Source organism: Pseudonaja textilis, chromosome 6 (assembly GCF_049901715.1).
Source record: "Pseudonaja textilis isolate UNSWEBS1 chromosome 6, rPseTex1.2, whole genome shotgun sequence".
Taxonomy (NCBI): domain Eukaryota; kingdom Metazoa; phylum Chordata; class Lepidosauria; order Squamata; family Elapidae; genus Pseudonaja; species Pseudonaja textilis.
In genome coordinates, this window is record NC_141995.1 from 25,758,739 (window position 1) to 25,779,607 (window position 20,869).

General features: G+C 40.6%; 1 protein-coding gene across 14 annotated transcripts in view; it reads left to right on the forward strand.

Annotated features, from left to right (window-relative positions):
* INPP4B (inositol polyphosphate-4-phosphatase type II B) overlaps nt 1-20,869 on the forward strand; it is a 226,777-nt gene that overhangs the window by 179,555 nt on the left and 26,353 nt on the right. For 8 of the 14 annotated variants that reach the window (XM_087936099.1, XM_087936100.1, XM_087936105.1 and 5 more), the window contains one exon: nt 3,843-5,453. The exons of 1 other annotated variant lie outside the window; for it this stretch is intronic. In XM_087936099.1, the coding sequence (XP_087792225.1) occupies nt 3,843-4,017 (175 nt within the window). In that variant the 3' untranslated portion in view covers nt 4,018-5,453. 5 more of the 14 variants (XM_087936104.1, XM_087936109.1, XM_087936098.1 and 2 more) reach the window with 3 other exon arrangements.

Consider the following 20,869-nt stretch of genomic DNA (forward strand, 5'->3'; position numbering starts at 1 on the left):
TCTCTTAAGGTTTTGATTTTTAAATGTGACATTTTTATTTTCCTCCTTGATTTCAATTATTAGAAGCTTCTGAATTTGTTAACTACAGCCTTAAAATGCATAAATTAAAATTAATATAAATATATTTATGTATGCATATAGATCTATCTATATGCTTGCGTGTGTGTATAAGTATATTTATGCACATGCACACATACATTATATGATCTGCCATATCCCTCTTTGTGACAGATTCATTTAAATGATTTTTAGCTCTGTCAAGTATATTCTAGTAATAGAAATCCTGATTTAAAATAATCAAGAGTTGATTTTGCCATTAGGGCCTACTCACAAGAACTCTAGGATTTAAAATATCAATGCAAAAAAAAATAACAAATTGAATTATCTATTAACAAATCAACATTTCCCATGATCACTTGGTTAGCAAAATATCATATTCTTCTTACATTCTTTCTGAGCATGTTGCTTAGCTAGCAGATTTAATATCATTTGTTTGCAAGCATGCCTTGCAGAAACTAACCATTGTGAAGAGATTAATTGCTGTGATCCACCATAAATCCTACTAGCACTGAAAACTACAGTGCATTCCTTTTATGGTACTGGAAAAATGTTCATAAAATATTCCAGATTCTTACTGAAAATAAATAATAAGAATTCTGGAAGTATTTGGAATGATCTAATTTTGAATTCAACAATTATGGTAAATGGGAATTATTTTTTTATCAAAATGACATAATTATTCTTAATAAGGTTATTTATTGATGTAACATATATAATATATATCACAATGCTGAATTCCAAAGTGATTACATTTCCAAAGATAAACACAACAAACTAAATACATAAAAACAAATAGAAAAGACCAACTGAAAGCAACAGTGACAATCCTTACAGATTCAAAGCTTGGTGGAATAGCTCCCTTCAGTGGCCTTCCTAAATAGCTACAAAGAGGGCACTAAATGAATCATACATATAGAAATTTTTCAACCATTTTTACATGACAAACAAATGGGATGAGCCAGTCCCATTCAATAAGATAATTTTTAAGATACCCAGATGCCAAGCTATGAAGATTGGTTCATAGGGTAGAAAGCAGTCCCCAGCCTTTCCAGATCCACAGAACTGGAGCAAGTGGCAGTGGCGGGGGATGGTTTTATGACTCAACCTAATCCCATGCATGAAGAAATGAAGTTTTGCATGCTGGCCCGCCGTTTGTGCAGCCCGGTTTCCAATGGATTGCAGATTGTGTCTAGTCCGTAGACTGGAGGTTGGGGGCCCCTGGGGTAGAACATTACTTTAAATTGTATTTGGAAATGTATTGTTATTGAGTGCATTACTTGCAAAATTAATGCTACGTAGCTGTTCTGACCCAACCTGGTTCCAAGAGAGCCAACACCAGACAAAGGCAGCAGCTCCCACATTTTAAGGTTTCATCTATGAGTTATGTTTCTTCACAGATAAAAGGCTGCTTCCAACTAATTCACTCCAACAAGAAAGAGCCTTGCCAAGTTGTTTTCAAGGCTACCAAAAAAACACAGATAAGAAATAGTTTACAAGAGTTTTCAAATACTAACTATAATGTTCACGAGGTTGAGTTTCAGAGTGTCTTTGCCTTCTGCAAAGAATGCTTCTTCAAACCTGGCTTTTATCCTCTTGAAGGAGGGGCCATTACCTTGCAGACTTAATCCCTAGTCGCCTGTACTGCTGTAACTGCTCTCTCCTAGGAGCAATCCTGTGCGTGCGCGCACTTGGCAGAGACTCCTCGAGAACCTCCTCATCACTGCTGCCAGCCCCCACAATCACTGAAGGCCGCAGTCCACTCCCTAATGAACCTGGCCTCGCATCTGAGTCCTTGCTCTCCTCTGCCCTCCGCACTTGCTGCTGGCTAACCACAACAATAGCTATGATTGTGGGTTACTGCAATTTGCACCAAATGAAGTTTCTGTTTTTGAAACTGAGTCTTGAAAAACATCCCTGTGTAACATACACTGCAATCTATCCTTAAAGTGGTTAAAAGATTAAAAACTATTGTACACACAAATATTTTGATTAAAGCTTCTCAGAGCCTCACAGTCTACTGATATGCCAAAACTAATAAGTTCAGGAGTCCTCCGTTTCATCAGATAACTCTAAGGCATTTGGATACACAATGGTTTGGGACCAAACAGCATCTCAGGCTCTATACACTGGTTTCTAACTTAACCCAAGATAGAATTTTATTTCTGCATATCATTGGCCTCTAGATAGCATATTTATAATTACAGCATCTTAAATTGCCCCAAAGTGAAAATTAGATCTATGATATGATTACCTACAGTATATGAATCAGGCCAGATATTACCTGGGACAGATCCATCCTTCCTAAGGTATAAATATTGAAGTTCCTTCAATAAATACAAATAACCAGAATTATTACAACAAAAATTGAGCAATAATTCTTGAAGCTCATAGAATGATAATTTTAGCTTTCTTAACAAAGTTTCATCCAGAACTAAGTTGTGGATGTTCTTTTCATTAATAGATAATCAGTGGCAATCTGAGTCTAAGGCAGTTCAGCTCCCTGACCATTGACCAAGAAAAGAAAACTGACACAAATTGCTGTTTTGCTTTGTTTTGTTTTGTTTTCTCTTTCAATGACCAATCACTGCCTCTTCCTTTTGGAAGCTACACACTCATTGGGTAGGAATGGGAATTTAAGAAATGTACCACCACACAAGTTCTTGTTTTCCAGTGGTTCCTACATGGCTCCATTACTCCAAGTATGTTATTAATAAAAATTGTGTTATTAATAAAAATGATAATGTAGTCAAAATATATGTGGAACATATGTTCTCTTATAACGTATTTTCTTTGAAGATAAGAGAATTGAATCTAATTCTTCATACTTTCATACTTTTTCTGCTTTCTCCTTTACTTTGCAATAAAACCACATTTTACTAAACAGCCTGCAAGTAATAACTGAAATCTCCATGAAGATTTTCCAGCGAGGAATGTCTGAACTGTAAAATAATTTCAAAAACTCGTAATCTTCATAAAGCTCTAAGGCTTTTCTTGCAGTGAAGCAGGACCCTGAATTACAGATAGTCCTCAACTTTCAACCACAATTGGGCCCAAATGTTTATTGCTAAATAAGGCAGTGGTGAAGTAGTTTTGCCCCACTTTTTGCCATGGTTATTAAGCAGATCGCTGCAATTGTTAAATGAATGATGCAATCATTAAGTGAATCTGGCTTCTTCCATTGACTTTGCTTATCAGAAGCTATCTGGTAAGGTTACAAATGGTGATCACATGACCCCAGGACACCGCAACTGTCATGAATCCCAGCACAAGTGGATGAGGCTAGATTTTGAATGGGAAGTCAATGATTCAAGGATATCAAGCAGTTGCAGGATAAGTTAAGATCTGTGTACAGAGTTCCAATAGACAAACTAGCATAAAAACAAATCTTATCCATCCATTTTAATTCTAGATGATGCTGAAAACCATATTGCATATGAGAATTTTTTCCCCTCAGTATTGAAAATCATACAGTATCTTTATCTCCAATTCATGACATTTCAGATTTATTTTACTCCTTTGGTGTGAGTTATTTCATTTTGAATTACAAATGCAATTTTAATGTGGCAAATAATACGAGGGGGAGATTTTGGATACTTGTTTTTTCCTTTTGAAGAATAGCCCTAACGTGGTTTTAAAAAGAATGATGGTCAAGCCCCAAAATAGAATTATGTAATATCGATTTATAATCCTGCATGGCCATTTTGATGTTGGAATACGAAAGTATTGCTTTTCTCTCCTATTAAATGGTCTCTTATTTGTTCCTAACTTCCCCTGTTTAACAGCAGACAAACCCAGGGAGCACTGAATGAATCGGATGATCCCGAGACAGGCTGTCTAACTGATAACAAGCCAACTTCTCGTCACTTCTATCCTGTCGCCTTGCTGCTTGTCAGCTCACACTTGCTGGTTGTGTGGCTTATTTTAAGTCTTGCTTTACTATTAGCAAAATATCAGTAAAGTTCACTTCTGTTTGTTGCTTTTTTTAAGGAACAAGAACACTTTAAAATTACACATTGTACTATATTGTACATTCTTGGACCTTCAGACTAGTTCTTAAGAAGCCAATGTCTTGAACTGCATACTTTCTCCTTTTCATCCCAGGAATCAAGAAAGCATACTGTGCTCAACTGATTTAATCTATCTTCTAGCTCTAGCAAATCTTTTCATTAGTTCTAAGACAGCCAATGTACATTAGGGTTTCTTGATCAGATTTGACCTAATCCTTCACCCCCTTGTAATCAAATTCCAATTTAGGGGATTGTCAGCACTTTATTTTAATTCAGGACAGATTTGCAGAAATAGTTATTTTTCCCAGCATAATATTTGTACTCAGGTGTGAAAATTGCCAAATTCTACTTTACTAGATAGAATCATTCCCTTTAATAGTGCTATCCTTGCCATTTTCATGCCAGGAGCCTTATAAAATGATTGGTTCCTTAAATGAAAATGTAATGATAAAACCTCCAGCATGATTATATATTTTTTCCTGTGGTGATTGGTCAAAACATGTAAGAAGATAGAGGAAAGTATTTACACACTGACATTTAAAACTAAGTTAAATATTCTGGGTAACATCAAAAGATTAATTTTCAGTGTGCTGTTTTCATTATTTCTTGCCAGTAGAGTTCTTCAATTTTAACAAATAATTTTAATATTTCTTTTAATTATTTGTTGCATAACTAACTCTTTTTTGTCAAGCCATCTCTGGCATACAATAACTTACTTTGTGTAACATAATTAACCTGTTTGTAAGTGTTGCTTTTGCTACCTTTACTTTACAAAATCCGTCTATCTTATTTTAAACAAAGTTTTCTTTGCATTTTGTTGGCTCTTGTGAATTTTGTACTATGTATGAATCAGCATCCTTTCTTTATACAACAGAAAGTTGATTTGGGCTCCAAGAAAGCCATGCTTTTTTTTTCTTTCATCATAAACATAAAAATGAGGCAAAGGGGGATCTTTTCTTTACAAGTTATAGAGTCAGGTTTCATTAAAAAAACTGCCTTATTCATGGAACATGTACACTTACAGTTACATGTAAACTTTAACATGTACGAATGAGCGAAAGAAAACCAATCTGAAAAAAGTAAGCTAATTTTTAAAATAAATATATTTCTAATCCTAGAGTAAAATATATCATAAAATATAATATCTAATCAAGCCACAGTGAGAAGAAATATATATATAAAATCCCATAACCTACTTTTGAGGGCAAAAACTGTATTGGCCTGGCCTTGGATCTAATTCTGTAAGATGTATCATCACTTGTGGAAAATATATTGTAGATTTATCTTTGTTATTTTTACTTCAATTGTTGCTAAAACTCTGCAATGTACAAAATAAAACATATTTATTTATGATTTGTTTCACGAAGTTGTCTTTTTCCCCCTCTGCACTAGACAAGGATGCCGCATAGAAAATGTCCTGAAGAATATCAAATGCAGAAAGTATGCTTTCAACATGATTCAGCTGATGGCTTTCCCCAAGTACTACCGGCCACCAGAGGGAACATATGGAAAAGCTGACACCTAAGCTCTTAGATAAAAATGCCCTTTTGAAAGTTTGCAGGATTACACAGCTACACTCATTAGTTAACGCGCATATGTTTTGTGTGTTTTTCAGGTTGGGAGGATGCCTTTAAGCAGACATACCTAAGATTTGTTTTATCAAATTGTATCATCACTCAAAAGAAACCTCAGTATATATGGTAGATTGAGCATCCAAGCATTGAGTTATCTGTTGAATAAATACAGAATTTTCATAAAATACTGTACGATGTATATCATAGGTTCACTAGAGTTAAGGGATTGATCCACAGTCCAATAAAAAGGTAAATCATAAGTCTGGACTTAAAATCTAGCTCTTGGTATTGATTCCTGGAAGTAAGAGCGAAGTCAAGTTACTACTTTGCTATTATATATAAAATTCATAATCGAATCTGAAGAAAAAACAAATTACTTTGCCTTATTAAATATGTGAAGATATCACATTTTCTGGGTTATTTTTGCAGTTCCATCTATGTTTACTTCCAGCTTTTTCTTTTAAGTTTGTTCATGTTGGTGGCATGTTGCATTCACCCTCTAAGCAGAATTAGTGTTTCTTAACTAAAAGAGCATTAAAGATAGTCTATAACAAAGATGACCAATAGAAACTATTCTTTGAAAATACTGAAAGCATGAAGAGAGATACAGGTAAAAAGCCTTTATTGGAAGCTTAAACAATGTTTACATTTGAATAAAAGTTATAGGATTTCAACAATGTTGGAACTGTTAAAATCAAATACTGATCAGAAGAAAGGGTTGATTTATTGACTTTTTGGTTAATCTAATTTAATTCACGCAACATTAAATTTTATTTGTACATGCTAAAAGGTAAGATTTATTTAGAAATTAATTTGTGAATGTTAATGCAGAATTACAAAAAGTGCCTTTTGTGTAAAAAACAAGATTAGTTTAAGTTTTACATTAGACTCATAGCTGCTGAATGAAACTATTGTTTATACAAATGGTGCTGTTTAAGGGATTTAGACAGATTTCACGTTCATTATGAAATAGGGATATCTGGCAATAGAAAATTTTGCCAGGATGTTGAAGTATATCCAATTCAAACATTTAGAATGACTTCGTCCAGCCAAAACTTCTATTATCTACAGGCAGTACAATGATATTTCTTGAGGTTGTCCAACTGTTCTACAAAATGAAAGTTACTAATTTTTGCAGAAATACTAACCTGGAAATTGAATCAAAAGTTGTGAAGTATCAAACTCCAAGCTGATTTTCTTCTTTTTCGTTTCTTCTTAATCACAAAAGTCAGATCTCTATCTAACCATCTATTTTTAAACTGTATTTAAAAATGCTTTAGGGTCCTGTAAACCCATTCCTTTATAAGAATCTTGCATGATGCTTTAGGAATCCAAATTCTTTGAGATAAAATAAATTGGCTTCTCATTCTTTATAGTGCCAAAATTATAGTGTTAAAATGCCATCAGGCATCCCATTTTAATAATTATGAATGATCAGTGAAGTAAGTTTTCTATTCTTTGCTTGCTTTAAATGGGAATGAATAATTGAGTGCATAGTCAGTTTTTTTATTAAAATAGTACATTCCTGAAACACAGACCCTGCAGCAAAATATCAAAGCATGTGTAAAGATCTAACTACACATGAAACTTGAATATAAGATATCACCAAACATTTGCATATAATGTCATTATTTTTGGAAGGACTCATACATAAAAAACTGCATTGTGTATCCATCAGAATTGAAATAATAGAGCAACATATTCTAATAACAAAATACATTTCTTGCTCAAATAAACAGTTTGGGGATATGTTTCATAAAAGTGCAAACAGCAAGCGGTGTCATCTTCCAAATACTGTAATCATTCTATACATGTTGACTGAAGTGAGAAAAGCCTATTCTGGATTGCTACTATTTAATTACTTCCATTGGGCAGATCCTGAAAAATTAACCACTGGAATGTGACTTTTCTCCACTTCAGTTGTATAGCACTGACACTACAACTAAATACTCCAACAGTTTTTCTTAAGATCATTATATGCAACTCATTTTCAAGCAGCCGCTACTATAAATGAGTATCAAGTATCTTACTTAAAAAAGTATCTTACTTAAAGAAAATGACAATTTAACTTGTAGAAACATGAAATACTTTTATTCTCTAATCCCAGGTTTTATGGCAGATGAGAAAGAATTCTATGATAGACAGGATTAGCTGATATACAGAACTATCAGTAAATGTAGTTTAAATTATGGTCCCATGAAAAATGTTAACTGAATTAGCATATATACCTGGCATATTTTACACACGCACACACACACGCACACACACACACACACAAATGTACATACACACAAAGCATTTGTCCAAATACTCAGAGATGAATGCAGCACAAATATTAAAAAGTTAAGATGGTGGCCATGACTAAAACTTTACCCTTTGTATGTGAACGTGCAAAAGAGAAAGGGCATCTATTGTGTGATTGCAGCTGCCATCTTGATCTTTTTCTTTTACCCATTTCTGCAAACATTCCTGAAAATAATCTCTATTTTTAATACATTTTAAATAGTAGTACAACGTACCAGTATAGGCTCAATGTTTTAGAGTATTACACTGTTTAGAAGAATCTGTTTTCCTCTCCTTACTTTGTGGCATTTTCTTTCTTGTTCCTGGAACCATATGAGGTACCATTCATTTTCTGATACCGAGTTCCAAAAAAAGCATAAAAGGTCTTTTTTGTGAGCAATAATCATTGATCATGTAAAAATTTTAAAAGGCAGTTAATTATGACCATTGAAGAATATTGCAAATAAAATACAGGTTCTGGTTTATGGTTCAGTGTCATAGGAAAAGGTTTGTTTATAATTGTAATACACCTAAATTCCAAATCTCTACGGGTACAATCATATTTGTACGTACTGCATCAAACTTTTTGAAAGTGGATTTTCAAAAGCAGTTTGTGATATTAGATAGCAAGAGAAGTGTGTGAGAAATAGAGAAATGTTTCCTCAGAGCAAAAGTTTTTTAAAAAATTATTAGCATATGAATAACCTTCATCCATGATCAGAAACTTTACTTCACTATGACTTAGAATACAGTTTTAAAATTATTATTAATATACAGTTTTAAATTTTAACTATTGCTTATGCTGTTCACATGCAGAAATGTGAAGAAGCAATGATTAATTTGCCATTAAAGCATTCATCATTATTAAGAAGTAATGGAAGTGTTTAATTAAATTGTGGAACAGCCTTGAAGTATTTTTGGAAGCCTGCTTGAATTTTATTAAATTGAGCCATAGTTTATAAATATTTTGCTTTTATGCATGTCATCTTTTTTTTTAAAATCATTTTGCCTATTATTTTAGAAACTGTAAGAATTCATGTGTGTTACTCATATCCATTGTACATTATGCGTGCATGTATTTTTATTTAAATAAAACTCATATTTTCATATTATTGCCTGAGTTTGAATTGTTTCCACTGCCATAAAACAGGCACCATAAGGTAAGTGCTTGAGAAGAAATGTGACAATTAAAACAATATACATGTATATAATTTATTTACCTTATTGAAGTAATTTAGATGGCATACAATGATTAAAACCTGCAATAAATCACAGCACCCAAAGTAAACAATACATCTTAATCATAAAACCATAACACCAGAGCTTGGCAACAAGCTTACAAAAAGCTAACAGGGTCGTTGCCATTCAGATTTCTGATGGGATGCTATTCCATAAGGCAGGCACTGTCACGGAGAACACATGGCTCCTGAGTCCAATAAGATGGCACTGTTTAATAAAGGGGACCTAGAACTTGATGATGTGGTAGAACGCAGGGTCTTCTCTGGGCATGCGAGCCATTGCCCCAGCTCGGCTCCGCCCCCTGTGTGTGCCTGCTGGCCAGCTGATCTTCAAGTCTCTGCCATGCATGCGGGGGGCAGGGCACATGCATGGGGGACACGCACGCATTGCATTTTGGGGATGTGCATGTGTGTGCTTTTTAGCCATCACTGACCTAGAACGTGCTGTTGCTTCTACATCTGGTAATGTGAGCAGAAATAATGGCAGCTACTCCCAAAAGCATGGCCTTAGGGATGATAGATATCAACCAGCCAGCACCTTAAACTGCTCCCAGAACTTCTTAGGAGCCTCTGCAGCTTAAAGAGCAATGGTATGTAGGCATAGTGAGAGATGCCAGGAAATTCCTACATCACTCCATTCTGAACCAGATGCAGCTTCCAAATGCTCTTCAAGAACAGTCTCATGGATTTTATTTATTTATTTATTTATTTATTTGGTTTATATTGCCGCCTATTCACCCATGGCGACTCAAGGCAGCTTACACAATGTAAAATCATATTTAAAATAAAAATAAAAACAATAAGAACTAATAAAAAGAATCAAATAAATTAGTAAAGTACAATAGAACAAAATTTGGGGGGGGAAAAACAAACAAAACAAAAACCAACTCCTACCCCGATGACAGTGGGTCATACTAGCCATTTGATGGGTTCCATCCCTCTCTGGGTTCCCCAGGCCCGCTGGCAAAACCAGGTCTTCAGTGCCTTTTGGAATAGTATTAATGAGAAGGCCATTCTAATCTCTGGGGGAATGATGTTCCAGAGAGATGGAGCCACCACAGAGAAGGCCCTTCTAGGTCCCACCAGGTGTAACTCCCTCGAGTGGGACCTGCAGCGTTCCCTGCCTCCTCGCTCTAATGGGTCGGGTAGATGTCACTGGCAAGAGATGTTTCCTCAGATAACCCATACCCAAGCCATGAAGGGCTTTAAAGGTGACAACCAGCACCTTGAACTGCACCCGGAAGCAAATTGGCAGCCATTGCAGCTCCTGCAGGAGAGGTGATACATGTGCACACCAGGGTCTGCATAAAACCATGTGGGCCGCTGCATTTTGCACCAACTGGAGCTTCTGGATGCTCTTCAAGGGCATCCCCATGTAGAATGCGTAGCAATAATCAAGACGGGAAGTGAACAGGGCATGAGTGACTGAGTAGGGACCACTGATCCAGGAAAGGGTGTAACTGGTGCACAACCCGCAGTTGTGCAAAGGCCCTCCTGGCCACGACCTCCACCTGCTCTTTGAACAGGAGTCATGAGTCCAGAAGAACCACCAGATTATGCACAGGGTCTGTTTGGGGTAGTGCTACCCCATCCAAGACAAAAGGTGGTAATTCTCCCTGAACCAACGAACCCCAAACCCAAAGCCATTCAGTCTTGCATGGGTTTAGTTTCAGCCCATTGCTCCCCATCCAGCCCCTAACAGCCTCCAGGCATTGCGAGAGTGGGAACACAGCAACACTTAACTCTTCACAGGCCGAGACATACAGCTGAGTATCATCAGCATATTGGTGATACCTCAGTCCATGGTGATGGATGATCTCACACAGTGGTTTAATATAAATGTTGAACAGGAGCAGAGAGAGTACAGAGCCATGTGGAACCCCATAAAGCAGTGGACGAGGGTTGGATCTCTCCCCTCCTATCAACACTCACTGAGAGCGGCTGCAGAGGAAGGAAGTGAACCAAGACAGCACAAGGCCTCCCACTCCCATCCCCTGAAGCCGTCTCAGGAGAATCCCATGGTCAATGGTATCAAAAGCCGCTGAGAGGTCAAGTACAGCAACGATGGATGCACTACCCCCATCCCGCTCCCGCCAGAGATCATCCAAAAGTGCAACCAGTGCTGTTTCTGTCCCAAATCCAGGCCTGAATTCTGACTGGTAGGGGTGAGATAATCTATTTCATCCTGAAACCTCTGGAGCTGCTGCGCAACTACCTTAACCTTCTCCAAAAAGGGAAGATTGGAGACAGGTCGGAAATTATCCAACCCGGTGGAGTCCAGCGATGGCTTCTTAAGAAGAGGGTGGACCACAGCCTTCTTAAAGTGCTGGGGCACCGTCCCCTCCTGTAAAGAAGCAATGCAGCTTCCAAATGCTCTTCAAGAACAGCCTCATGTAGAGTGTATTACAATAATCCAAATAGGAAGTGATAGCATGAATCATTCAGAAATGGGCACAGCTGGTGCATAACTTGAACCTGATCAAAGGCCTCCTCTAGACTGTAGTGCTTTGGTAAGCCAATGGAAGCTACTTTGAGAACTCTGAGTAAGTATAGCAAGAATGATAGGTATGTATTGTTGTTGTTTTTGCTGCTTCAGCATTCCCCTGTGATAATGGTATGGCAGCGGACCAATATGTTTAACTCTAAACTGCCCAGAGTCACTCAATGAGTGAGCTTGACGGTTTCTAAATTATATATGTATATACTTTGTGTGTGTGTGTGTGTGTGTGTGTGAGAGAGAGAGAGAGAGAGAGAGAGAGTCACCATAGTTGTGAATTTAGACACATTTAGGAATTGAAAACAGTCTTCAAAATAGAATTTAGAAGTCATGTTTGCAAATTATGAACTATGGCCATGATAGTGGGCATATTGTAGGAGATTATCTGTTTATATCAGAGGCCTCCAAACTTGGCAACTTTAAGACTTGTGGACTTCAACTCCCAGAATTCTCCAGTCAGCTGGCTGGAGAATTCTGGGAATTGAAGTCCACAAGTCTTAAAGTTGCCAAGTTTGGGGACCACTGGTTTATATATTTATAAGATCTATATGGCTCTTCACCCACACCATAATGAGAGACAATGAAACCCTTCACTTCATTCCATCAGTTCTGTCACACTTGCCATCTTTTTTAAATATTTTATTTATTTTATTCTGATTTCTTTGTTTGACCTTTGTGAATCTGTGTCATTGAGAGTAAGGCGGCATACAAGTTTAATCAATTATTAATCAATATTGAAGGTCATAAACACAGAGCTCACTGTTTTTGTGTGTATTTCTTAGCGGATCTTGCAATGCTATGAGAAAAGGAAAATTATCCTTAAAAACTTGAGCTTCTCAATCTTTCTCCTCTTGGAGTTTTTCTTTATTTATTTTTCTTATACAAACAATTTGTAAACATATATAAACATAATTCACTGGCAAGACAAATGAAGCTAAAACAGATGTCCTAGCCACCGATCCAAATTCTGCAGCAGAAGCTGACCTTTCAAAAGACAAGATATTGTAGTTACTAGTTACAGTGAAATATAGGCTTTCTCTAAAAGCATTCTGATTACAGTTCAAAGACAAGTATCCGCTATTTTATAGATGGACTAGTTTTTGGTAGCCATATTCCTTTGAACCAGTGGGAATTGTCTGCAGGATCAGACTTGGACATCAACATTCAGGCATTTAGGGAGTTATATACAATTCAGGCATGATAAAATGATTTATAACGGGAGGCAAGAGGGCAAGTAACAAAACACACACCACAATGTTGGGATGCAGACACTGGTGTCTATCTGCTGAATAGCATGGCTTCAAGAGAAAAGCTTTTTCTCACAGATCTTATTACCCATACCCAGGCTACTAATGTGTTGATATGTATCTCTTGAGATTACCATATAAAAGTTGTCACTTTAGGGCTTCTTCTGTAGTTGAGAGCGGTATCAATAACTGTAACTGTTATGTCCTGAGGACTCAAGGAGTTCTCACTCAGGTCCACTCACTTTGTGTGGGCGATATTCCCCCATTCCCATTGGTTGGTTCTCCCCAGCAGCCAGCTATAAAAGCAGGCTGCGGGGTCCAACTGGCTGCTGATTGCTGCGAGCCAGTTCCAGGCTTGGCAAGCACGGTCAGCCCTTTATTTGTAAAATAAAGTACTGTTGCACTCATGCTCTGGTTCAGCCTCTCATTGCTCAAACTTAACACTGGCGACGAGGATGGGATGGCTACCAGATGCACCTTGCAACCGCTGAGTCACTAGCCTCCGATCGGCAGCCCAGAGAGAGCGATCGCTGGCGATAAGGGAAACGCTGATCCACAGCCAGAGAGAGCGGTCAGCTAACAAAACGAGCGATCAAAAAGAGCAAACGCAGATCCGCAGCCAGAGAAAGCGGTCTGAGTCAAAGTTAGAAGCGCCTGTAGCCGCTTGTTAGCCCCGCTACGGGAAAGTGAAGCGCTGCGAGCCGCAGCCGCTTGCATTTGGCGCGAAATTCAAACGGGTGTCATTTGAATTTCGAGCCAGTAGGAATCACAGCACAGCGCTGTAGAGAGTCACTAACGCCCACTTTTTTGGCGCGAATCTAGACACCTCCAACGGCTAGCAGCCAACGTGGTAACCCAGAGAGAGAAAGAGAGGTTAGCAAAAACCTCCAGAGCTGATATCACTGGTAACTCACGAGCGCTCGTAGTCCCAGAGAGATTTTTTCCGCAGGTAGCCCAGCCGTTTCCAGCACCATGAGTTCCAACCCAGTATTCCCAGCGTTAAACCAGACGAAGAGAAGTGGGAGTCGATAAGAACCGCTTTCAATCATTACATCGATGCGGTCGGCCTGGCGGATGCGGAGAGCATCGGAAAAATCCTATTTCCTAATCTACCATGCGGAGCCACCGCTTACGATACCGCCGCAGCACTCGTAGCGCCGAGAGAATTAAAAACGCCCGTGGTCCGGAAGTTGCTTGAGATCCTCACTAACCACTACGCCCCAGGCCTTCACAAATCGCCAGGAGGTTCACGCCCGTATGAGGAAGCAATCAAGTAAGGAGACCATCAATCAATATATGGCCGCCCTCAGAACAGCAGCCCTGCACTGCGGGTTTGGAACATACCTGGAGGACATGCTCCTCGATCAATTAGTTTGTGGGGTCAAGGATCTCAACCTACAGAGGCGACTGCTAGCTAAAAAGACCTCAACCTTGCGCAAGCGGTAGAGGAGGCCCTAGCAGCTGAGCTAGCAATCGAACTCAGCCACCGAAATTCAGGGCCCAAGTGCCAAGCTAGCATCGCTCCCAGTCCATTCCGAAGAGGTGGAAGCGGAAGAAGCCCACAGCGATGAGAACGATGTCCATCGCCTCACCAATGACAGACGGTCGCAGGTAGGGGCCAAACAAGAATACACCGGTCCACCCAAGCACATCACGCTGTGCCTAGCCTGTGGGGATCACATCAAAGGGCCACCTGCAAGTTTAAAGGAGCCGCTTGCAACAACTGCCATAAGAGGGGGCACATTGCGAGAGTCTGCCAAGCCCCCAAAGCACTGCACAAAGACCCCGTCCTCGCACTCGGGACCACAGAGGCAAGTATTAAACTGTCGACGCACCGCCTTGCCAGACGTACTGGCCACACTGTTAGTAAAATTTCTCTCTCCGTTTCCCCTAGAAGGTAAACCGTGCCACATGGAGGTTGACACAGGGTCACGCTCTCAATAATCTCGTGGAACACCCTCAAGAGACTCCACCCCAGCCTATCTACTACCCGGCTTCAGAGATGCCAGTTCGGTCTGAAGGACTACCAGGGGAAGGCCATTCCCGTGATCGGCAGAGGCAAGTTCTTTGTCAGTTTTAGAGCTTTTAAAGGCCACCTACCTCTAGTGGTAGTTAACGGCAATCTACCCACCTTATTGGGGCTCGATTGGTTTCCCACCTCGGCCTAGGGTTAACAGGAGTCCATGCTGTCTCAACCTCAGACACTGACTCCTTATTTGCTGACTACGCAGATGTGTTCAGCGAGGAGCTGGGTGTTATAATGGAACCCCATCTGGCTCACCGTTGACCCCAGGCAGTCCCAATCAGATTAAAACCACGTAGAGTTCCATTTGCTATTCGACCAAAACTAGACGCTGAATTGGATAAACTACTAAAACAAGGGGTCATTGAGCCAACAGATTTCGCCAAGTGAGACGCCCATTGTCACACCCCTCAAAAAAAGATGGTAGCCTGAGAATTTGCTCGGACTACAAGACAACAATCAATAAATATTTACAAGTTAGCGCCACCCTGTGCCCATCATTCAGCACTTATTGCACACATTCGAACCGGGCAATATTTTTGCAAATTGGACATGTCTCAAGCATATCAACAGTTCCCTGTTGATAACCAAACAGCGGAACTTCAGACCATCGCCACTCACAGGGATGCCTTCCGATGCAAGCGCTCCAATTTGGCGTAAGTGTTGCCCCGGGTATTTTTCAGTCCCTCATGGAGCTGGATTTTACAGGGCCTCCCTGGTGTAGTACCCTACTGACGACATCTTGGTCTCGGCCAGGGACAGACCCCAACTCTTCCAGAGAGTGCGAGCAGTGTTAGAGAGGTTCAGACAGCATGGCCTCAAGTTAAAAAAAAGAAAAATGCGCTCATTGCCACTAGACAGGTGGACTTTCTGGGTTATAAAATTGACGCCTCTGGCATTCACCCCTGGAGTCCAAGGTTAGGCGATCCACGAAGCTCCCACACCGACCTCCAAAACGGAGCTACAAGCTTTCTTGGGGCTCCTAAACTTTTATGCATCCTTCTTGCCCCATAAAGCCTCAGTAGCCAACCCCTACACAGATTACTAGACAAAAGTCGCCGTGGCACTGGGGGCACAAAGAAGACCAGGCGTTTAACGCCGCAAATCACTACTTACGTCAGAGGCAGTGCTCATCCAATTCGACCCCAACCTTCCTTTAGTACTGGCAGCAGACGCATCCCTTTGGAATTGGGCGGTCCTTAGTCACCGACTCGCCAATGGCACCGAGGCCCCCATCGCCTTTTTCTCCAGGACGCTCTCGGCCACGGAGCGAAATTACAGCCAAATAGACAAGGAAGCCCTAGCAGCTGTTGCAGCCGTGAAAAAGTTTCACGAATTCCTTTTGGCCATTTCTTCGAACTGGTCACCGACCATAAGCCCTCCTGGGCCTACTGGTCCGGCGACAAACAGACACCTCAAGTCCTCTCCCTCGTATGACAAGGTGGACACTTTTCCTAGCGGCCTACTCATACAAACTTATCCACCGCCCGGGCAAAACTCTATCCCACGCTGACGCGCTCAGTCGCTGCCCCTTACCCGCTCCGGCTGAAGACCCAGCTCCTGTCAATGCCATTTTTGAAATCACTCAGTTGGACCTGCCCATCACCGCCCTTGACATCGCCGCCAAAACCAAGGCAGACCAAACGCCGCCCAGGTGCTCGACTGGGTGAGGAGGGGGTGGCCGGAGGCAACGTTGATAACAAATTCGCACCCTTTAAGACTCGCATGCAGGAGCTGTCCAGTTTGCAGGGTTGTCACTGTGGGGCACTCGAGTGGTCATTCCGACCTCACTGCGCACCCGAGTCCTGGAGGTTGCACGAGGGACACCCGGCATTGTGAGAATGAAGGCGTTGGCACGCAGCTATGTGTGGTGGCGGGTCTAGACGAGGACATTGTCAATTGGGTAAGTTCCTGCAGCATTTGCCAGGAATCCCGTCCTGCTCCCCCATTGCCACCCCTACCAGATGGAAGAGCGCCAGCGCCCTTGGTCTAGAATCCATATCGATCTGGCCGGCCCGTGCATGGAAAGATGTTCCTAGTGGTCGTGGACGCTTATTCCAAATGGATAGACGTGGCACAGCTATCCACGACCACCACACTAGCAATCACCAACGTGTTAACGCGCCTGTTCGTTACACATGGACTACCCGACTCCTTGGTCTCCGATAATGGCCCACAGTTCGCATCAGTAGAATTCAGCCGCTTTTGCAGCCAACCTAGGCATTCGCCACATTTTCACAGCCCATTTCACCCTGCGAGTAATGGGTTGGCTGAAAGGGCCGTCAGGACCACCAAAGAGGCCCTCGCCAGGTTTGGCAGAGATGACTGGCACCACAAACTCTCACGGTTCCTGATGAGCCAGCACTCAACCCCTGTGCAGTCACCAATAAGTCCCCAGCGGAACTTCTGATGGGCCGGCGCCTGAGGACTGTATTAGATAGACTGCACCCACAATACTGCCCTGACTCTCCCCTCGCTTCCACTTCGGGGTTAGACATTTTATGTTACAGGAGCCGGTATTCGCAAGGAATTTCGCTGGGGACCCACTTTGGATTCCGGGCGAGGTCATCGCCGCCACGGGCCGAGATCAGATAGAGTCAGGCTGGAGGATGGTCGCGTCTGGAGGAGACACATAGACCAACTCAGAAGGCGCCTCAGCAACCTCGCAAACAAGAATCCAGAGTCTCCAGTCGGAGGGGAACCGTCTCATCCGCCGCCCAGCCACACCGCACCCAGCGACCAGTCTGTGCCAGCGGTCGCTCCGGTCAGCCCAAACTCGGACAGCAGCGCCCAGAGAGTTGACCAACCTGATCCAACCCACGAGAGCTCGACCCCAGAAACCAACCCGGTGGTTTCCGAGGATGCCCAGTCCAGAGAGAGTGTTGGCGACACTATGCCAGCTCAACCGTCACAGACTGATACCGAACAGACAGACAATGTTCCCGAGTTGCACCGCCTCCGGGCGCCAACACAAACCCCCGTCTACCTCAAGGACTATGCGTGTTCGCATCTGGGGAAGGGGTGTTATGTCCTGAGGACTCAAGGAGTTCTCACTCAGGTCCACTCACTTTGTGTGGGCGATATTCCCCCATTCCCATTGGTTGGTTTCTCCCCAGCAGCCAGCTATAAAAGCAGGCTGCGGGGTCCAACTGGCTGCTGATTGCTGCGAGCCAGTTCCAGGCTTGGCAAGCACGGTCAGCCTTTATTTGTAAAATAAAGTACTGTTGCACTCATGCTCTGGTTCAGCCTCTCATTGCTCAAACTTAACAGTAACCGTATCTACATCTAACGTGCAAGCCATTTCCCCTTGCCACTGAGTATTGATGCATGGTGCTTGGCAAGAGGCATCTCTCATTGTTACACAGTTATGAAATATCTTCTCTTTAATATTCAAAAAGTGTATGTACTTAAAAGGAGTATTGGGGGATGCGGGGAGCTAATGAAGTTAAACCTAGATGGGAGACTATCCAACGATGGGAAACTGTGTGACTTCTTTACAGACACAGAGATACACAAAAGAAAAATAAAAGCCATTTCCAACTGTTGTTCAAAATTACATTCACTTTATTTTTATTTCCTGTGGCACATGGTACTGTAAGATCTAATGTTTTAGCTACATGCAAAGTATGTCAGGTTTTTTTTTAATCTGAATTCCAGCTTTAGTAATCTTCTAAATAAAGAAAAAAAAATCAGAGATTGGTTTAAAAAAAGACATGAAACACCAATTTGCATTTATATATTCATGGATATGTTAATGGACACCAGCAGGGAGTATAAGCTGCTGCACTTTCTAGAAACCAACAGGGAAGCTCTCTATGTGCAGTAGAGTTCCACTTTGCATTAAACTGAAGTTATGTCAATTTTACGGGCATGTAGACTGGGACTAGGGCTCTTAACACTGTCTGCTTTCTTTAGTCTGTGGAATTTTCTCACTGTGTTCCTGAGGCTTATTTTTAACAGTTAATTTTTTTGGACACCATTAAAAAGAACATTCTTTTTGAATTCTACCATAATAAGGGATTAAACTGTCTATCAAGCTCTTCAACAGCAAAGCCTAGACAATAATTTCAGGCCTCAGTGGAAATGAAACATTGACATCTTCAAAATGTACAGAGAACCACACCTTGATTGTTAATTGATTGTTACAATCAACTCTGCAATGCACCCCACTGATTTACTATGCAAAAGGAATCTCTAAATTGTCGTAGTTCCAGAGTTGTATGAAAAAACTATTTTCCTCTAGAATTGTGAGAAAAAGATTGGTTTTGTTCTATCTATTGGTCTTTGCTTTTCTGTTTTAAGAATCCAGTCTTGATGTTACAGAGTTATCCAAATCAGTCCTGAAAGCGATTCTTCAACAAATATAGATTTCTATTTTTAGCTAATTATAAATAAGCATTGGCAAATGTTTGGCAGAATAGTTGTTTAAATTATAATTTATCTGAGTAAAAATAAAGAAAAGCATTTTGCTTAGTGCCAGATATTTTAAATGCCCCTAAATTCATTGAATAACCTTCATGTTCTGGGTGGGGCTCAGCTAGACAAACCCCCATGCACGACCCACAGAGTCTCCTGCATATGAAGGAGCTGCACCAGAGAGCCAGGACTAAGAAGTGACTACCTACAAAACTTCTTACCTGTCTGCAGCATCCCTCCAAAAAAAGGTTTAATTAATGCCTGTTGATTGTGGCCATGCAAGGTTCGTGGTTGCTAATTTTATAAACTTTGCAAATATTATTGTAATAATAATAATTAAAGTTTTCAAAAGATCAGAATAGATCAAGAACAAAGGAAAGAAAAATGAAAGCGGGCTATCTAAATTCCTTCCTTCCTTCCTTCCTTCTTTTCCTTTTTTCCCATTACAGCATCAAAATTCTTCTCTATTTAAAAAGTTATATTTTAAATTTTAAAATACTGAATTACTGGTTTTCAGTGACTAGCAAGTTTATAACTGTTGATCATACATATGTAGAACACTTTGGTGCAGCTGTTCATGTATTAGACTGGAGTCTATGAGACTGAATTCTTGTTTCCCTTGAGGCACAAAGCTGAGTGACTTTGATCCAATTGTAAGAAGAAAGAATAGACAAAAAAAAATGGTAGATAGAAAAGTGCAGGAGGCTTGTCTCTTAAATATGTATGTGACACAGTATTATACTTTGTAATTCTAATTTCTGTAGTTTGCTATTACATGTATTTGTAATACATGGTACATTCATCTATGACACACAAATTTATACTTTGCTTGAGAAGAATTGCCCCCAAACAATTTGTATTCATATAGCATGACAGAATTTAAAAGGCACATTGGTCAGTACTGATACTTTAGTGCTTCTATTTATCATCTGTACTTTATATTAATATACAGAAAATCATGTAGCTGCTTAATGCTCCTAAACCCAAAATGTGTTCTTAATTTATTTATTTTTATTTGTATTAAAACTATCCCTTAAATTTGTATTTTTAAATGGAAAGAAATAAAATGGGTAGTTCTTCTCTTTTCATTCTTTCCTTCTTTCTACTTTCATTCCTTCCTTTTCCTTTTCCTTTTCCTTTGGCAAGGCAAAGCTTTATGAAACAACTGGAGCCTAGGAAAACATACTGATTTATAGGCAACAATTAAACAAGTTTTCCTTTTGGGTATGATGAGAAACTGTAAGAGGAAAAGTGGCAGAATCTGGGGATGGAGTCAAAAGAAGAATCAGCCTAGAGCAGTGGTCCCCACCCAGGGGTGAGATTCTACCAGTTCTGACTAGATCAGTAGAACCAGGTGTTATGATTTCGGAGAACTGCTAAATCAGGCCTCTGGCTGGCTCCCATTAGAAACGGCTCCCGGGCAAGCAGAGAAGCAAGCCAGATTGAATCCTGCTTCTCTCTGCTTGCCTGGGAGCCATTTCTGATGGGAGGGGGACATAGAAGCTTTCCACTGTGCTGGGAAAC